Genomic DNA, 21,602 nt, shown 5'->3' on the forward strand with positions numbered 1-21,602 from the left:
CACCCATCTCTATTATTATGTATAAATACATTTAAAAAAAACCCTTCACTAGACTTTATGATTCCCTTCACTCTATTGCCCTATAACCTCTACTTCCTTTCAAATTCAAACTCCTACAAAGAGTTGTCTATACTCATTGGTCTCACTTCCTCTACGATTCTGTTCTCAACCCTGCTTCTGATTTGAGCAAACTTGTGAGCAGATGTGTCTCATTAGTAGACAGAATCAAATTTATTAATGGGTCATTTCTAAAATCACTACTGATCTTTTTTGCTCAATCTGATAGCTATTTTCTCAGTCCTTATTCTTCACCTTTCTGCAGTATTTGACATCAATGACCACATTCTCATCCTGGATATTCTTTCATGATTCTTTTCTAATTATCTAACTGCTTTTTCTCTCTGACATCAGCAACTCCCAGGTGTTTAATTATCACCTCTATGCAGATGACGCCCAGATCTATATATCCAACCCTCATCTCTCCCCTGAGCTATAATCTCATATCATCAAATAGATATCTCATGGGTGTCATTATCTTCCCTGCTAAATTCACTAAACTCAGTTTCCCTGTTTCTGCTAAGAGTATCACCAACCCTCCAGTCAGTCAGGCTCATCACCTCAGTATTTTCTTTGATTCCTCTGCTCAATAAACTCCAATGGATCTCTATTGTCCCAAGGATCAAATGAAAACTCCTGTTTTTATCCTTAAATCCTTTATAACCCCAACCTACCCCACAACATAATACTCCATTTCCCATCTATGCCCAACTTCTTCCTCACGTACATCTTGTCTCTTAGAATTCCCAATTTCCTTCAAAACTGTCCTCAGGGACCACCTTCTATATGAATGAAGATTTTATAATCAATCACTCACTTACCCACTCTTGCCCACTCCCTCCCCTCCATTCATTCATTCTTCCCTCCCTCCCTTCTCTGATGGGATGAAAACTCCCTGATGGTAGAGACTGTTTCATTTTTGTCTTTGAATCTCCAAACCAACATAATGCCTGGCATATAGTATGTACTAATTAAATGCTTATTGACTGATTATTTCTGGGGATGCATGTTCCTCATCAAAAAACTTCATTGGCTTTCAAGACACCTGGACTTATTCCAAATCCTAGTAAGAGCTGGAAGGATCTTGGAGGTGCTACTCTTGCCAACTATCTACTCTCTGACCTCACTTTATTTTATTTTTTGTTTTGTGAGGTAATGGGGTTAAGTGACTTGCCCAAGGCCCAAATAAATATTAAGTATCTGAGGCTGGATTTGAATTCTGGTCCTCCTGACTCTAAGGCTCATGTTCTTTCCACTGAACCACCTAGCTGCCCCTCTGACCTCATTTTATATAAAAGAAACTGAGACACCATGACTGAACATGAATCCCTTGAAGTATCCACAACTAAATGAAGACTAAAATCGGAAATGGTTTTTTTCACCTTTACAAATCAGTCCTTTTTCTGATCACCAGCTAAAATATGAGAAACAGGAGATTCAGATTTATTGCAAATTCAGAAATCCCCCAGCAGCCTGCTCAATAGTCTATTTTGATGGAAATCTGAAAAGCACAACTTGCTATATCATCAACCTCTTCCTTATAAAACTTCTAAGAAAACTATTAAATTCCCTGTCTTCTCCTCCTCCAAGATAAATGAGAGGAATCATCAGAAATACTGGTCTGGGAGAGTAAATTTCTAATATTTAGAGTTTCCTACTAATGATCAAAGGACAAGTTAATTCTCCATAGAGGAAAAAATAACATTGGATCCTGAGAATGAGACTATAAACTTTTATATAGTAATGTGTTCTTGAAAACTTATACCTGAACATTATGCCATAAGAAATGACAAAAGGAAGATTCAAAAAAACTTGTTAAGACTTCTGTGAACTGATAAAAACTGTAATCAACATTAAAAAAACTTTGAAAGATGTAATAGCTCTAATCAATACATCCAATTGGGACTACAGAAAACAGATGACTAACGATGCTTTCCACCTCTTGGCAGAGAAGTGATGGACAGAAGATGCAGAATGAAGCACATGATAACAGACACAGCTAATATAAAAATTTATATTGTGACTATACTGAAGGCTTTTATGAGGAAGGGAAGGGGTAATCGTGATTTAAAAAAAAAGAGTAAACTTAAAATTACAAAGAGGAAAGAAGAAAGTTCAGAAAGGGACAAAGATGAGCAAGAGAATGTTGGTACATTTACATTAAATTTTATATATATACATTTAAAAACCAAGTGGTATGCAATACATCCATAGTTTGATATGCAAACCTCTTTCTATTGGGGATTGTTTTTTGTATATGGTAAATTCTTCATGTGTTAATATCTATTAAGGCCATAACAAAAAAAATTTAATGTTAAAAAAAAGCTGTGCCTAAGTTGCATCTATAAACAAATCCTATTATAAAGCACTGCCTAATTTTTGTGGTTATACATTCAAGATTTTCCTAGGTTGAAATATACCGGGGCAGCTAGGTGGATAGAGTACCAGCCCTGGAGTCAGGAGGACCTAAGTTCAAATCCAGTCTCAGGCACTTATTACCTAGCTGTGTGACCTTGGGCAAGTCACTTAACCCCATTGCCTTGCCAAAATATATATATGTATATATGTATATACCCACATACCATATATCTACATGATTCCCTAAGTTCATTAGCTTAACTTAGATATAACTTCGTATATAGATATAGATATAGACATAGATATAGATATAGATATACTAGAAGGGACCTTGTAGTTGACCACCTTCATCTGACAAGTGAAGAGCCAAAAGCTCAAAAAGATTAAGTGACTTGCCAAAGTTCACACAGTATCAAAGCTGGGATTTGAACCCAGATCAGAGGATCAGAGATCTAGACCTGGAAGAGATCTGAAAAGTCATCCAGTGTAACCTCCTCATTTTATAATTGGGGAAACTCTCAAGATCCAATGTACTATATGTGTCAGGATTTTATGATAAATATTTGGCACAATTTTCAATGCCAACCTTCTGGCTTATGTCAATTCCTAAATAGCATCCACATAAAATGTACTGGCAACTTCAGAGAATGGGCACCATGGGACTAGCAACCTGAGAAATGTAAAGCAAAAATGTTTGTTACTGGCAGATTCACAGCTTAATTAGTGTTACTCCCTAAACATCTAGAGTTTAGTTTAACCTGAAGCTTCCTTTCATTTTGTAGGAGTCCCTAAGAAACTACTTAAGAATCTTCTGCCTTTTCTGCTAATCTGTCCTTTTTAGCAATGAGAGTGCAGGAATTTGATACCAAGGCATTTTTATATTAAAGATTCTTAGCCATATGCAGCCCTATAAAACTAGAAGATGAATAATCTCCTACTCCATTCAGTAACTGGGAGAAAGGAAAAATAAAACCCACTACATCAAGTTGGTTTAAAAGATGGTCATTGGGGTGGCTAGGTGGTACAAGTAGCTAGAGCACCGGCCCTGGAGTACCTGAGTTCAAATTCGACCTCAGACACTTAATAATTACCTAGCTGTGTGGCCTTGGGCAAGACACTTAACCCCATTTGCCTTGCAAAAAAAAAAAAAGATGGTCATTATTTAAGCAGTCCCAGAAGCAATGGGGAGGCAAATAATATGACTAAGTGGAAAGGGGCCTGAATTTGGGGGCAAAGTATCATGGTTCAAATCCTGGTCCTGATTCTTGTTCCCTGTATTGATTTGGAGGAATCCTTAATCTTCCTGGTTTCATTCTAAATGAAGTAACTGGCTTCTAAGGTCACAATCCCATTATGCTTCAAGAAAACCATAAGCCTCTCAGTTCAAGGGAAGGAGTAGCAATCCAAAAGGAAACCTGTTGAGTGTGATTTTCTCATCAAGAGAAGCAACTCAGCTCCTTCAATATATTCTGCAACCAGTTGTCCTCAGATAAAGGCACTAAGAATTACTATAACTCTCTAAGAACTGCTGCAACTCAGGGAAAAAAAACTTAGGGTGACTAAAGGGAGTAGCAGGACAGGGTTAACCTCAATTTCTAAATATGACCTGCCATTTCAATTCCAAAGAGAACACCGTGTCCCTTGTTCCAAGTTTACAATATTACAAGCCTCAAATGGGACTCTTGTCCATAGATATAAAAATCTCACAACCTTTTCAGACATTAAACTCTAATTTCATGAGCTTAGGGCTGTAGCTACTTGCTACTGCTCTGCTCTATTTTTTTTTTCTTTTTAAGTATCAGCTCTTCAATGAAGCTTTCACTTTCAATCATCTTTTGGCATTTCTCCCAATCTCATAAACTGGGAATATATCTACCTTTTAAATCAGTTTTTAATATTGCAACCTGTTTGATGAAAAAGGTAGTTCTAGTCTCACCAAAAAAATCTATTAGCAATTTTGTTAGTAATTTTCCTATTAATTATGTTAGCATTTAGGGTTTTCCTCTTCTTTCTATGCCTTAGCTTCATCCATAGAGGGGAATGCACTGGAATGCTGTGAGGGTAATAGATCATATTAACTACTATTAATTTACTATTCTTAGGGGGCGGCTAGGTGGCGCAGTGGATAAAGCACTGGCCCTGGAGTCAGGAGTACCTGGATTCAAAATCGGGCTCAGACACTTAATAATTACCTAGCTGTGTGGCCTTGGGCAAGCCACTTAACCCCATTTGCCTTGCAAAATACCTAAAAAAAAAAATTTTTTTTTTTAAATTTACTATTCTTAAATTAACTACACTAAGGGGAAAGGTATTCATTTGACTAAATTATTTCCTAATGATACCAGCTGGAAAAGGCCAAAGAGCTACATTGTGATGAGTTTAGTCAGAATATAGTGTTCGTTTCTATTTGTCTCTGAAATCCATATTGGACTACAGACACTTAAGCATTATAAAGTTCTTGACATCTCATTTGACCCTAAACACAACTCTGTGAGCTACTGCCATCCCTGATGTACAAAAGTCACAGAATGAGTGACATGCCTAGGATCTCAGAGTATGTTTCTGATTTGGGTCTTCTGGTGAAGTCCAGCCCAATATACACTGAGTCATTCATACTTACTGCCTCCCAGCAGACTAGTGTCTTAAAAGGAAAATTTTCTCATCCATGAAAGCTATATCCATGAAAAATTTTCTTTAATACCAAACACATGAGTCATAAAGGTGTCTGAGCTGTGGAGTCTACTGGCTAAAAGAACAAAACAATTCAACTCCAAAAAGCTTATCATGCTTGCTATAAAATAAATGGTTCCAGGGCATCTAGGTGGTGCAGTGGATAGAGCATTGGTCCTGGAGTCAGGAATTCAATTCCAACCTCAGACACTTAACAACTACTTAACTGTGTGGTCTTGGGCAGGCCACTTAACCCCATTGCCTTCCAAAAACTTAAAAAAAAAAATGGTTCCTATCCTCTAGGAGTTTATATTTTTCTTTGGGGGAATGGGGGGACAAGGGAGAGATTAAAAATGGCAAAGAAATAATGGTAAACATGATCATTTGAAGAATCATTAGGGAAGTGGTACATGAGCTTAATCTCAAAAAAGGCTAGGGATTCTAAGATGTAGTGATAAGGACAGAGTAAATTCCAGTAATAGCAGACAGCTTGGATAAAGGCAAAGAAAGAGTAGAGACAATCAATCAGCTTTATTAAGTACCTACTGTGTATGCCAGGTCCAGTAACAAATAAGGACTATTAGGGGGCAATAACATGCATCCATGTAAGTGGAAGTAACTATGGTAAAGAATTCCTATACTGATATAGATCAGAACTTTCTCTACAATTTAGCTTTAGGGAGGTGCCTAGAATGCTGAAAGATTAAGTCATCTGTCCAGTCTCTCTCAGTCAGGAAGCCCAGATCTTCCTAACTCTGAGACTAGGCTTGCTTTTCAACCACAATGCTATACAACAAAACAGATACAAAGTAAATACAAAGCAGGTTCAGGAAAAGGCACTAGATCCAAAGGGAACATGAAAGGCTTCATGAGTTCAAGATAGGATTTTAACTAAGCTTTCAATGAAGGGAGCTATTAATTCTAAGTGGAAGTAAAAAGCGTGCATTCCAGGCATGGGGACAGTCAGTCTGCAAAGGCATGCAGAGGACACAGAATACAGAGATTTGGGGCCACTCTAGCTGGTATATAGAATTTGAAAAGAGGAATAATATAAAATAAGGCTGAAAAGTTGCCAGCAATTGAGATCCATATTTTTAGATATGGTAAGTGTGTCAATATCTTTTGTATGTCTAAACTTCAGGTGGGAAGGGGAAAGATCAATGCTGAATTAGTGAGCAGTAAGAAATGTAAAATCAAAAAAAAAATCAATAAAACGTTAAAATACACAAAACAGAGACACAAACAGGGCGATTTTGATTTTACAGTGTAATTTAAAAATCAAACTGTTAATAGTTAAGAGCTTCATAAACAACTCTTTTTTGTTCTGTGAATACTGAAATATTTAATTGTTTAATTTCAAAATCGTCATCAATAAATAGACAAAAAAAGATTACAGTCAAATTAAAAAAGAGATTCAATGTCAAGTCAAGGCATCTTTTTTTAGCCTGGAAGTAATGTAGAAACAATGAAAGTTTGTAAGAGGGGAATTATATGGTCAGATTCATGTTTTATAGTAGTATTATTCTGGCAGTTATATAGATAATGTGTAGAGGTCAGATCTGAGAGGGATGAGACTGGAAAAAAAGAGCCTGAACAGAGATTGTTGAAAAAATACTGAAGAGAGGGGAAAAAGGATCTGAACTTTAAGGATCTGAAATTTAATTAGAGAGCTAGGAGTCAGGAAATTTGACTTGAGGACTGCCTCTACAACTAATCAGGATACTTTAAACAAGTCACTTAACTTCCCTAGGCCTTGTTTCTCTATCTACAAAAGAGGATCTCACTCACCTCTTCTTAGCCTCCCAGGAATGCTATGAAGAGAATATGCAAACATGAGTGCTTTGGGAATGAAAGATACTTTAAAATTCCAGGATACATAATCATTACCTCCCCCTCTAAAAACCAATCTTCAGATTTCCTATATGATAAGTATATCTAAATACTATCATATTTCCATAATGCAATAAACAACCAAATCCAAAATACAATCAGCCAGGCCACAAACATTTTATAAACAAAATTGCTTTTTCACATAGCTTAAAAGAAAAACCATGTTATAATTAGCTTTAAAAGCTTTGATTAGTGGTTAAACATAACTGTGCTATCAAATAAAAAGCTTTTGTACCTGATGTTGACAACATCTCATCTCTCTGCTTGAATTTATGAACCTGCTGTACACAAGGATCATTTCTTATTTCACCTACCATTGAAATCAAGCATTGCTCTGAAATCAATCATGTGAACCTGCAAGAGTGAAAACTAGGCTGGCAACCAAGTTGAAATTTTATTGTAAATCAACAAGCTGAAACTAAATCACACAAAAAAGATCAAAGGGTGGTTTTGTGTCAATTGAGGGGAATATACAAATGATTCACACCCACTTTTATCCAAAACACTGCTTTCTTCCCTATCAGTTTTAGCCAAATAATCTTATGTTAGTACTTTCCAAAGGTACTAAAATAAAAATGGAAATGATCAAGTTATGAAGGGACGGTAGGAGTGCTCATCAATCATATAGGATTTACATACAATGAAGCACAGCTTAAAAACCTCAAAAGATGTTAGCTGTGTCTAATGCTCTGAAGGCATACCCAGTTACATGCTTAGAGTGAGGGAGAAGAATAGCAACTCTGAATTATGAAGATGGACCAACCACATCATTTAATTCCCACCAACTAAGAGGAGAGAAGGGAAAAGGGAGAGCCACTTGGAGGGGTGGCTATAGTTTCTACCAACCTAATCAGACCTTTTCCTCTCCCCTTAAAAAAGACAGGACTTTAAAGATTATCTAATTCAGTGAGGAAGCTAGATTGGGTAGTGGATAGAGCACCGGCCCTGGAGTCAGGAGGACCTGAATTCAAATCTGACCTTAATTGCCTAGCTGTGGGACCTTGGACAAGTCACTTAATCCACTGCCTTAAATCAATTTTTAAAAATATATTTTTAAAAGATTATTTAATTCAAAAAATACCAAATGATCACATAGCAAGTAACCTGTGGAAAAAGTATGACTAAAATCCAAGTCTTCTGGCTTCCAGTCCAGTATTCTTTCCACAACAGCAAACAATAACTTTTATTTTAATTCTTAATCCTTACATTCTTCAGGCTAGAAACAAGTTCTTTCACTCTACAAGTCCACCTCAACCATACCTGTAGAGAGCCCACTACATTTTTCCATTCATCTGACCCTTATCCCATGGGGAACAATAAATAGGTTAAAACGTATATCCTTTTATATGCTATAACATTCTGAGTTACGTTCTGGCAATGGAGATGGAACAATCCAGTGTAGGGGAAAAGTGCTGGACTTGGACTAAAAGGACCTGGATTCAAATGTCAATTCCACTGTATATCTGACCTTGGGCAAGTCCCTCTCCCATCCAGTCTCAACTTCTTCATCCATAAAATAAGAAAATTTAACTAAATGGCACCTAAGGTCCCTTCTAGTTCCAAATATATAATCCAATGATTTTCAACCAGGCTCCTAGGATACTTAACTAGGATCCATTTGCCAATCTCTTAAAGGTCAAAGTTCTTTTTCATTGAATAAATCTGTCTCCATATAGAAAGTAAACCTTCAACTATCTACAATATATATATAACACTGGTTCTGACCAGTGTACAGGTGAGGTTAATTCCTAACAGTTGATTCCTAACAACTCCTATAACAAGATAATTAGTCAGGTATTATTATTTCAAAATTACAGTAAAAGTAAAACTGAGACTTAGAGAAGTTAAATGACTTGCCCATGATTACACAAATAATAGATTTTAAAGATATAATTTACAACCAAGTTTTTCTTCATTTCTTCTTTCTTAGTTTTCCTAAAGATATGCAAGATTTCTCAAAGTGAAGTCCAGGAAACTCTGGGGGTCCCCAAAAGCCATTCAATAAGTCTGTGAGGTTAAAACTAACAATACTAATACAATTCAATTTTTAATGAAATAATATCAATATAATCCACATAAAAAAATTTTGGAATGGTCTACAATCTTTTTTAAAAGTATAAAAGGGTCCTGAGACCAAAAAGTTTGAGAACCACAGCCCTAAGAGGGACCTTCACCCTGAGGATACTAATCCTGATTAGTATCTCTCCAAGACCACTATATTTCAGGAGAGCCCCAGCTACCATGCTTCACTTAATTCGCTCCTCCACATTACTACCAATTAATTATCTAGCTGTCTTTCAGATGCATCAATGTTCCTCTCTTTTTGTCCAAACCTCCCCACCCCACTTTCTTGCCCCCACTGCAATTCAGGAATTACAACCATTATAAAATCAATTCTGACAGTGATCCTGAATAAAATATGTCTATCTACTCCCCTATGGCACCACTAACCATCCCTCTAACTTTATGAACCAGAGTTTTTCTCTCTGGCTATCACTTCCAAAGTATGTTGTCTCTACCACTAAAATGAAAGCTTTTTTGTTTAGGTATGCCCTGCATTAGCTCACAATAATTACTCAATACTTCATTCCAGACTCTACATCTACCATTTTATCCACTAATTTTGTAGTAGGAAAATGAATTTAATTCAAACTAATTCTTATTTGACAAAAAATGTCATTTTATTGTAAATCTCACTCAGATAGGGACTGCCCCTTCCTCCCCTCCACCCCAATCCCCAAATGCACAAATTCCAGAGTACATGGTGACCACAACATTTTCAGAATACAGCGACAGTCCCTGGGGATGGGTGGCCAAGGTAGCTTAACTGGCTCATATGCCTCATATTGGTTTCACCAAAACAGAACTAAATGGGCATATACCACCCATCAAAATTCTGTAGCTTGGAAAACTTCAACTTTTAGAAGCACACTCAAATCTATAAATACCATAAATGGACTGAAACTATTTGCAATCTTCCATCTGTCTAAATTTTGAAAGTGGTGATCCTTAAACAATTAACTAAAGCCAACTTCTCAACTAAATGTGATCAGATATCATAATCAAGAGATGGACACAGAAATTAGCTCCTTTCAAAAATAAAATTTCTTTTACATTCCCTGTCAACTCAGTGTCATTTTTTAAGAGATGACTTAAGTGGCCCAGTGGATAGAGTACTGGCCCTGGAACTGGGATGGCCTGAGTTCAAATCTGATCTCAGGCTCTTAATAATTAGCTAGTTGTGTGACCTTGGGCAAGTCACTTTATCCTATGGCCTTGCAAAAAACAAAAACAAAAAAAAAGAGAGAAATAAGCAACTCCACTCTTTACACTGCCTCCTCACTTGAATGGACATATGAAATAAAATGGCCAAAGGGAACTAAGAGTAACAGAATAAAGTCAACTACTTGTTGGCAATCCCATTAAAATATATATATGACAAGAAATCCTTACTTAAGCTAAGTTTTTAGATTATCTATAGATTATGTCCATCTCCCCACAATAATCCAAATTTAACTTTACATATCTTCTTCCATTCTTTAAGAATTTAGTTTCTCACAATGTAAACACTTGACAAATTTCCTTGTGTGGAGGGTGGGGGAAGGGAAGTAAGATTAAGGGAAAAATTGTAAAACTCAAAATAAGTAAAATCTTTAATTTAAAAAAAAGAAAACAATCTGATAAAGGCTCTACATTTATAACCACTCAGCATCATTTCTTTCAGCACAATTATTCTCCATCACATTCACATACCATAACTTGTTCAGCGATTCCTTGATTGATTGGCAGTCCCTCAGTTTTCAATTCTTTGCACTACAAAAAGAGTTGCTGTTAAATTGCTATGTTTATTTGCTTTTATTTTTAGTTCTGACAAATTGGAAATTATGGGACATCTGTCAATTGGGGAACAACTTAACAAGTTGTTGTAGATAGTTGTGATGGAATATTTTTGTGCTGTAAGAAATGATGAGCAGAGTTCTCAGAAAAACCTGCAAAGATTTACATGAACTGATGAAAAGTGAAATGAACAGGATTAGGAGAATTTTTTAAATTAACATCAGTATTTTATGATGATCAGTTTTAAATGATTTAGTCGTTCTCAGCAACACAATGATCTATGACTGAAGAACATGTGATGAAAAATGTTATAAATTTCCAGAGAAACACTGCAGCTCACAGCATACCTGTTCTTTACCTTATTTTGAATTTTGTATGCATTTTCCTTTATTACATGACTAATATGTAAACATGGTTTGCATGACTGCACAAATACAACCTATGTCAGATAGCTTGCCTTTCTCAAGATGAAAGCGGACAAAGGGAAAGAGAGAATATGGAACTCAAATTATTTTAAATGTTAAAAATTGTTTTCTCATGCAACTGGGGAAAAAATATCTTTTAAAAAGCTGAAAAAAATAAAATAAAATATAATAAAAAAAGAATTTAGTTTCTCTAACTTTGGAAAATGGTTTAGTCATGCCTTTTCCAAATATATATACACTTATCTAAAGAGGTATACTATAAAGCAAGGATTGAACTAGCTAATCTTTTGTCCTTTTCCACTGTGACATCCAAAAAAATCTTTATAACTGTACCTTTCCAGATTTTTTAAATATTACTCCCTTCCAAATGCCTTTAGATCTGGCCAAACTGGGATTCTTGTTATTTTTTCACACATAAAGCTGTACCTTACTAGGCTTATATATCTGCATAAACTTCCATTCCTGAAAGGCACTCTCTTCTCACTTTCCACCTTTTAGAATCTCCAACTTGCAACATACCCTCTTTTTTATGCTCCCTGTTGTTAGTATCTATCCCCTCATATCAGCTTATAGTTACTTTATACTTTTATATATATAAATATATATATATATAGCTTTTTCAGTAGAACTGAAATTATGTAACGCTATCATTTATATCTTTGTATTTTAAGAACCTGCCACAAAGGTGCTTAAAATTTTTTTTTATGACTGATTCTTGTCACCAGAGGGTGTTGGAGGGCAACATTTGTTCTTTTTTTTAAATATATGAGGTATTTAATACCTAGCAAAATACAGGTATTTAATACCTAGCAAATACTCATTGTCATATCAATATATTAATAACAAATTCCTGGAATTTAAAAGTTTATTTTGTTATCCAAGATTGCAATGATATTACCAATACTTTCAGAATACATTTCTGACAATTCTCATAATACTTGGTTCATTATGAAGACCCAGAGTAATAATGGGTATAATTAATATTCAAGGAAAAAGTCTCATACCTGAGAAAGAGGTGGTATTAATATTTCCTGGTTTTCCCTGAGTTATTATTTGGTTATACACATTTAGCTCAGGCAAATATATTGAACACTCCTGCACTTGTTATTTTCACACACATACACACACAACATACACACACACACACCGAGAAACTATTAGGTTTTTCTAGCATTTTTTTTCATTTACCCTACTTGACTAAAATTTCTCCCTGCTAGGGAAAGTGTTTATTATCCTATGTTATCTACCAATTACTCAAGCTTTTCCTAACTACTGAAAAGAGACATGGATTAATTCCATTCATATGATTCAAAGCCAAAAGAGTAATGGACAATCCTTATTCCCCTTCCATGAAATATCTAGTCAATTCCAATAAAAGTGAAATTTTTACCAGTTCCCCATTCTAATCACAAGATCATAATTAGTTCATTAATGGCCTCAAGTAATGTATCAGTTTTCTTTTGAGTCCATTTTTAAATATGTACCAAAGAAACAACTCTAGACTAGAACATTGTAAAATCCAAGATCCATTTGGCTTTGGAATGTTTTCAGATTTTCATTTGAATGTCTTATGCTTGAAAAATTATTAGTAATTATTAGTAGCTGATTATGACGATCTGACTGGAAAAGTTAAAAAAAAAAAGGCTCCCCTTCCCTATTGTGTCTTCTCCTGTTTTCTCCTTCCCAAAACCAAGAATGGATGGCATTACTTTCAAAATATAAGGTACTACTCTAGAGAAAACTAGCTCACCCTTAAATGGTTGTAGGTAAATAACTTCTCTAGGGGTATTAGAAATAATTATTAAATATTTCTTTTTTAAAATACTTTTTTTCTCCATTTCCCGAATGGACTAGATAAACAAAGATCTTATTTCTGACAACAAAGGGTTTAATTTAAGCACAACAGCACAACTCTATTAGGCATCTTAAAGTATTTACCCTGGATACCCTCCTGTTTTGTCTATACATTTAAGAGTGTCCCAAGTTCATTAACCATAAATAAAACTGGTAATTTCATTACTGTTCTAGATGTTTGGAAACTCCAGTTGTGTTGCATAAAAAGAGTACCACTCTCCCCCCCCCATTCCATTCAAATAAAGGAAAAAAATCCAAAGTATCTTAAAAGTTACTTCCTAGCTAAATGACTGTTAAGAAGGGGAAATCTAAAATAATTTTCTGGACATGGTGAAGAATAAAAAGAACCCTAAAGAACCTTCCAATCTCATTTTACCAATGAGTTTCAGCTGCCAGAAAAGCATGGGCCCTTTTGGGGATAACTCATCTTCTCACTCTGGGGAAGAGGAAGTAAAAAAAGTAAAGTCAAAAACAAAATTAGCAGAACCTAGTGGGACACCAATAAATCTGCAAATCTGCATAATAATTGTTCCCTGTTATTTTAGTACAATTAATTTTGAGAAAGGAACCTTCTCCTGACAGTATACTTTTACTTGCAGGAAATTTGAGAACAAGTTTCTCTAAATATTAGAACACTCTCCTAATATACACTTCAAACTTCCTAAAAAGGTCACAGAAATCTTGAGAATAAGATTTTATTTGGTTCTGTCAAATCTCATGAACTATGCAAGTAGAAAAAAGATACCTCAACTGCTAACTTCAGCAGGAGGTGCTAGGCTCCAAATGGTGCAGGGGCCCAAAGACTAGTTATATGAAACATTTTATCAGTACATGTAAATGACTATATGCAACTGTTGCATTAGCGCTGAAACTTCAGACCCTTCTGATCTGCAAATTCTTGTAGCATTTTGGTAGGACGAATGTTTCAAGTTGACTTCACCTCAAGGAAACTGTGGCTCAATTACAGAATACCTGGTTCAAGAGCTAAAGAGCTTCCTTGCTCTCGCCTCATTCCCTGGAGAAATAGTAGGATATACCTTACTGTGACTTGATATTAATAATCCAAGCGATTTAGAAGGAATGTAAAAATTACTTAGAAGAAAAAATGTTAAGTGGGCATGTTAGGTGGACACCCTGCTAATTAAATTAATTTTGGCCATAGAATTCATCCCTTCCTCACTTTTGCCTCATAAAGGAATTCCTTTTCCTTCAAGAGGCAGTTGAAGCACCACCTTCTAGATGAAGACTTTCCTGATCCCTCCAACTGTTAATGCCCTTCCTCTCACTACTAAATATAAGGTATTTAACTTCTACTTATTTTCTGTATACTTATTTATGTGTCCTTGTTATTTTCTCACATTCCTGGTGATCAGGAATTGTTTCATTTTTGGTATTCTGATGTCTATATCTGGCACACAGTAAATATTTAATATCTACTTGCTGACTAATTTGGTCAATTTATGGATCAAACAAATAATTTGGCAGCATTAAGAATTTACATGTATATAGGATTTTAAAGTGGACGATTAACAAAGCAAATTACACAATGAGGCAGTTAGTGGATAGTGCACTGTGGCATCCAGAAGACCTGATTAAAAATTAAATAATTCCTCTCTTTATGAAACTTATGTTCTGTAGATGGAAACAGCATGTATTAAAATAAGTAAATACAAAATATTCAAGGGAAAGGTACTAGGCAGTTAGGTGGACAGGCTCAGGAAAGGCACTTCAGATATAGTATGGCATGAAAAATACTTGAGGCAAGGAATGATTCCATTATGGTTTCATTTTGTGACAGTAATGGTCATTTATCTGTGCTTCTACTGACAGTAGGCTGACTCAGAATGGCTGACCTTGACCAGATGAACCCGGATTGGGCTGGTTTCCCCATCTTTAGTTCGCTGTCAGTGGAGTGCTGGATCTCTTGCACGTTGTTTCATTGCTCTCTTTTATTCTGTAGTTTTTAAGAACGGATATTACTCCAAGAAAACCTACAAAAGTCATTGCTCTTAAAGAGCTCACTTTCATGACTATGAGAAATATTGCAGCAGCTCTTGGTGTCAGGGAATCAAGAGTTTCAAGGATCATTCAATGATTTTATAATGAAACAAACTCAATCCCACCAAGGCACAAAAGTGCTTTTCAAAGTGCATCTGAAAACAAAAAGTGATGCCAAGAAATGGCTAACTATTCCTGTAAAACAGCTTAATTATTGCTCAGCAAACAATCAAAGACCTTTAGAGGGACCTGGCACAAAGAGGGGGCGCTGTTACCGATTTCTCTATAGTGAGGTAAAGTCTTCTTGAAACTAGGAAGAACAAGAGGACCAGCAAAAAGTAGCTAACTTTCTAATGAAGAAAAAAATGCTTGTCATGGGCAAGACATTGATTGTAGAATACCAAAGACTAGAAAAGAGGTTTGTTTTTTTTACTGATAACTAACATTTTCAATCAAGACAATACAAATTCACTGTCACTAAGAATCTAGATTAGATTCTGTAAGACCTTGGCATTTACTCCCAATGGGCCTAGAAATCTTATCCTCATTGAGGATAAACTCAGATAAATGTACTGATATACTGAAGAGCTGAACTACTTGAAATTACAGAAATTCACAAATGGAGATAGAATACTGCAAAACAATCTTACACTATGCCACATATCACATAAGGTTAAGAAATATATCTAAGGTTAAGAAATAATAAGAGATGGAGATAAATGTTTCCAAGAAATGGGAGCTGACTTATTTTAAACCTCATTGAAAATCTATGGACTATCATCAAGGATAGACTTGAAAAAATGGACTGTCTCTTCAATTGAATGTTTATTATTATTATTATTATTATTATTATTATTATTATTATTATTAGATAAAAGTGTAGTTTCAAGATGAAGAACTGTCAAAATCCTAAGAAGGATTCTATCCTAAAAAAAAGGATAGAATGCATATTAAAAATTGTTTTTAAAGATGCAAAAAAATTATAAGGTTCATCACCAGGCCAAAAAACTTAATTATTTTATTTTTTTCCAAGTATTAGTCCCTACACTAAGAGATAGATCTTAAGTTGAGATTTAAAGTACACTACAGATTCTAAGAGGCAAAGGTGAGAAGGGAGAAATTTCGGGGATGAGAAACAGTCTGTTCAAGGCATGGATGGAAATGTTCTCTGTAAAATACAGCCAAGAAGGTCAGTATGTGAAAAGGAGCAAAATAGGCAATAAGTCTGGAAAAGTAAATTAAGATAGGTTTTGAATGGTTTTAACATGGGTATTTAAAACTGATATCAGATTTTAAGCAGCCATAAATAAAACCGTCAAGAACCAATTAGAGGAGCAGCTAGACCGCACAATGGATAGAGCATCAGCCCCAGAATCAGGAAGACCTGAGTTCAAATCCAGCCTCAGACACTTAATTACCTAGCTGTGTGACCTTGGGCAAGTCATTTAACCCCACTACCTTGCAAAAACCAATTAAAAAAACAAATAGAATACCAAAAGAGATCATCCTGAGCTACTTACTTAAATCATGTAATATGCAACATAGCCAGAAAATTCATACTCCTGCTAAAATCAGTGAAGATTTAGAAACTTATGTTCCTTTTTGTGTGTGCGTGTGCACACGCGCCAATGGCCCAAGTTATTAAGGTTAATACAAGTCTCTAGACAATCTTTTCTAGGCATAGAAAAAGTCACTCAGCTTTTTCACAGTCAAAAAGTTAAGAGCCTCTAGGCTCTAGGGTAAAAGTATGGGATTCTGATATGAATTAGTCACCTTGAAGACAAGAGCAAAGGTGCTACAATGTTTATACCCTGTTACAAGCCATTCAGTCCAACAACCTGATTAAATTGTGCCCACAAAAATCTACACTTTCCTTTTCTGGTTTAGATATTTCTGGGAGAAGGATAGGATATACAGGTGCCCAATATTTGTACCCATTTAGCTCTATGAAAGGTGCCTTAATCTTTAAAGAAAGAAAAAATAAAAAGCACTAAAGCATGGCATAATAACCCTTAGACAAATACATACATTTTAAAGTAAATGTACACGGAGATAATCTAATATTTCTTGTACCCTGAATGCAACTTATACAAAATAATAGAATCTCAGGATTGAAAGAGATTCAGAAGCCATCTAACCCAACCAAGAATCCCTTTTATAACGCCTCCAAAAAGTGATGATCTAACCTTTGCCTGGAGACCTCTGGTGGACCACTTCACTCCCAAGGCAGAACATTCATTCCCCTTTTAGATTATTCTAATTGCTAACAGGTTTTTTTTTTCCTTATGTCAAGCCTAAATCTGCCTCTCAGTACACAGTGTTTGGCCTTAGAGGCCAAACAGAACAAAGCTAATCCCTCAGCTCCATGCATACTCTCTTCTATTTTAAACTGAATCTACATCTTGCCTCCCCAGTGAGACTAGAAACTCCATGAGGACAAGAAATTCCAGTCTTTGTATATCCCATAGCATCTAGAATACAATCGAGATTCAGTAACTCTTAAATGACTGCCTTGCACTAAAGATCTTTAATGTGACTGAGGGAATCCAGCTGTTCTCCCTTTAAGAAAGTCACCTCATCTGTTCCTATGCCTCAAAAACCCAGTCTGAGTTGAAACTCAAACCTAAAAACTCTATAGCAGGGAAATCCATACTGAATCTCCATGAAATAGCTGGCAAATTGATTGAGGGAAAATATCATACATTCAGTGTCTTTTAACTTTTCAGAGAAGGAAAAAAACTTAGAGCATCAACCCTCTTTGAAGGAAGGTTTTTGCTTTAGCTCTAAAATCATTCAGCAATTCAGAAGAAAAAAAAATAAACCTCTTAGAAGAGGAAAGAGACATGAATACAGGGGACTTGTTAATGGGGAAAAAACACAGTTGACAAGATTCAGAGACAAAAGTCTTTATGAGCAAACAGGAAAATATCTAACCCTTCCCGCTATTATATTGAGCCAGACTTGACCTATCATCCTTACCTTGCTAACATTGAGAGAAGCTAGGGGAGGAGGAGTTTCTGTGCGGTCATTAATTATTTCAATTTCCGAGACAAACTGTAGATTTATAAGCAGGATGTCTGCATGGTTAGGCTTTCCACTGGAAGAGGGGCATTCTAGAGGGAGAATAAAGTTAAGGAAAATAAGCAGGTAGAGGAATCAACAAATCCTGATGGAACTGGAAATCATGATTCAAAGCAGGCTCAGGGAACATGCACGCCAAAAGCCAACTGGTGAAGAGGCCTCACAAGAAACTTAGTAAGGAATCCAAAACCTCATTCTTCCCCTGCTTCATCCCAGACACCAAAGGATTTCAGGCTCTACAAATGACTATATTTGGGATCCCTGAGATGTCTTCATCATTCCTTCCCTGCTAATTTTTCAAGCAGAAATTAAGTGTACTTTTTAATGCACCATTTCTAGTTTGTCTTTAAACTATAAGACAGAACACCTTAGTTTCTATTCCAATGTAGTTTCTCACATAATAACCACTGTGTTAAAAGTATTTTTTATTTCTATAAAATACTCTCTTCATCTCATTTCTTATTTCATCATTGGGTTGAAGATAAAAGGGAGGTATTATCCTCAACTTGAAGGAGAGCACAATTGAATGTTCAAAAGAATGCCACCAGTTCATTCATTCACCTACCTAACAAGAATTCACTAGGCATCTATTTCATAGGTAATATTCTACTAAATGCAATGAAGAGTTCAAAATAAAAAGCTATTTGAGATATATTTGAGACTAGAGTCACTACCATCAATAATCAGTCAGATTTGCACCCCAGGTTTTTTGACTGAGTTGCAAATTTTACAAATCTTATTCTGTCTATGGCAGGATTTCATTTAGGAAAAAGTGACTATGCTATGGAAAGTAGTCTCAAATATCACCTTCCTATGCTAGAACTGTGAAACAAGTGGTTATTTTGATGAAGAATGCATGTAATATTAGTAGGAATTTAAACGTTTGCCACTCCAAATCAGCAGGCTCAGTTAGACTCAATGTGTACTTTCATTCTGGAGGACATCAAAAAAATGATCAAGAAAATAAGTGTGGAGTAAAGTGCTTACAAGGAAAAAATAAAATTCCCATACCTTAAAAAAACTAGGTATTTCAGACATGAGTAGAGGTGAAGACCCACATTCATATCTTAACTCAGTCACTAGCTATGCAACAGTGAATCACTTAACCTCTTCAGCCTCAGTTTCTTCTGCTGTGAAATGGGGCTATCATGACCTACCTCACAGAGCCGAGATCAAATAAAATATATGTACTTTTCAAACTTAAAATCATTATTTAAGTGTTCATTATTACCACAAAGAGGTACTTTCCCATTTTAACATCTCTGCTTAATATCAGCTCCCCTCCCTCAGAATAAAACTTTTGTTATTCCTAATCTGAGAGACTCAAAGAGCATACTCCCAAATTGGAAATTTTCTAGCTAGAATATCAGCCTCCCACAATCCTCGAACCCCAAGAATAAACATGCAAAACACTAAGTGAAGTCTCTTTCCAATGGTCAACCATAAAATTCATCCTCGGAGGCCTTACTTCAAGAAAGAATACCAACCATGGCCCTGAGTTTCATGTTCTGGTGCCCATGCCTCTCTCCTGGGGCTAAAACCCACACACAAACCTCCAAATTCAGGAGTCTCTCCCCTCGGGAATAAGCACTCCCCCCTAACCTACACACCCCCTCCCCACGTGACTGCGGCCCCCTCTTTCATCGGGACCCGCAGACCCTACCTTACAGCCCCTCCCTTCCTTTCACTAGCCCTTTCCTCAAACTGTGCCCCCTGCCCGGGGGGATTCGGCCAGAAAAGCCAACCGCGTGTCGAACCCTCTCCGCCCACCTCCCCTGCCCGCCTTCCTCCAGGCCCGGCACCCGCGAGGGCACTGAGACCCCCAAAGGGGAGAGGAAGGGGGGCGGCAGCAGGAGAGGGAAGAAGGAACTAGGGTTGACCACGCGCATGCGTCCTTGGCGCCGCGGTCGCCGGTCGCCCCTTAGGCCCCGGACCCGGCTCGGCCCGGCCCGGCCCCAGTCGCCGCCGCCCCCCCCCACCCGTGCCAGCCCGGCCTGGAGTCCCAGTCGGCCCTCGATGAAAAGGATACTGAGCGCCAGCATCTTGGACTGGTAGTCAAAGGCCACCACCTCTCCCTGCAGCCGCTGCTCTTGGCACGTTCGGCATGAAACCTGGCTCCCAACGCTGAAGTACTCGCCCGGAGGAGCCGCCATCTTGGGAGAGCAGCGGCGGGCGGCGGGGCAGCGGCGAAGCCGGCCCCCTCAGTGCGCCGGCACGCACGCGCGGCGTGATGGCGTCAGCAAGCCGGGGGCGGGGCCGCGGGGCCGACTGAGAGGGAGGGGCGCCGCGGTGCCGGGACACAGAAAGGAAAAGGCTAGAGGCGGCCGGCCCAGAGAGGTGAAGGTGCGCGCTCAGGAGCGGGGCTCGGGAACCCCACGAGAAACCTGACCCTGCCCACTGCGCCGGCGGTCTGCACCCACGTCTCCAGCCCTCCTCCCGCCTAGTAGCACAGATCCCGCCCAAATTTCAGTAGATCCTCTCCTTCAGTTCAACTTTTAAGTGGGTTTTTTGGTTTCAATACAACACCGAGTTGTATTTAAAATTCTCCCAAAATAACTTTTATCGAACACATTTGCTATTCTTTCCTTTCACAAAGTAAAAGGGGGAAAAACAGGATAAGGTGCGGACAAAAGCCGCTAAGGTTGAAAGAATCCAATTAAGTGAATAATAAGTTCCTTGAGGGCAGGGATTTTTTTTTTAATGTTTTTATGGCCCTGGTGACTGTCATTTCACATTACTTGATACAAATTTGGACATTTGGCCTTTTTTTGGTCTAAAACTCCTATCTCAAACTAATCCAGTCTTAGGTCTTCAGTCAAAAGCCAAGATCTGGTCTGAGTTTGTCTTTATTGACACTGAATAAACTCATTTAGATCAATGTTATTTTTTTTTAGGTTTTTGCAAGGCAAATGGGGTTAAGTGGCTTGCCCAAGGCCACACAGCTAGGTAATTATTAAGTGTCTGAGACCGGATTTGAACCCAGGTCGTCCTGACTCCAAGGCCGGTGTTTTATCCACTGTGCCACTTAGCAGCCCCCTAGATCAATGTTATTAGAAAAGAAGACAGGAAAAAAAGATATGATTCAGTCCTTAATATGAAAAAAAAGGAAGAAAAAAGCATTACTCTGGTCAAGCCAAGGATACAAATCTCCCCACCCTCTACAGCACCTTGGCAAAAGCAAAAATGGTAACTACCTAAATGTATAAACTATCTTTTGTAGTCTTTTCGTGTACATTTCTAATTTTTTTTCTCACTCCATTCTGGAAAAAGGTAAATTTAAGATGTTGCAACAAATTATTGGACCATATTTACTTGTGAGAATAGTCTTATCAAGCCCATGTCAACATACTGTCAGCAAGGTGGCAAAGTGGATAGAACACTGGCCCTGGAGTCTGGAGGACCTGTACTTCAAATTGGCCTCTAGACATTTGA

The 21,602-nt window shown here is 37.1% G+C and overlaps 1 protein-coding gene across 2 annotated transcripts in view; it reads right to left on the reverse strand.

Annotated features, from left to right (window-relative positions):
* LSM12 (LSM12 homolog) overlaps positions 1 to 20,391 on the reverse strand; it is a 40,381-nt gene extending 19,990 nt beyond the window's left edge. The window contains exons 1-2 of one of the 2 annotated variants that reach the window (XM_074224275.1): positions 20,200 to 20,379; positions 18,069 to 18,202 (exon numbers count right to left, since the gene is read on the reverse strand). In XM_074224275.1, coding sequence (XP_074080376.1) covers positions 18,069 to 18,202; positions 20,200 to 20,323 — 258 coding nt within the window. In that variant the 5' untranslated portion in view covers positions 20,324 to 20,379. Of the gene's footprint in view, positions 1 to 18,068; positions 18,203 to 20,199 lie in introns of both variants that reach the window. The other variant, XM_074224276.1, reaches the window with a different exon arrangement.
* Between the last annotated feature and the right edge of the window lie 1,211 nt (positions 20,392 to 21,602).

Source organism: Macrotis lagotis, chromosome 2, assembly GCF_037893015.1.
Source record: "Macrotis lagotis isolate mMagLag1 chromosome 2, bilby.v1.9.chrom.fasta, whole genome shotgun sequence".
Lineage (NCBI taxonomy): Eukaryota > Metazoa > Chordata > Mammalia > Peramelemorphia > Peramelidae > Macrotis > Macrotis lagotis.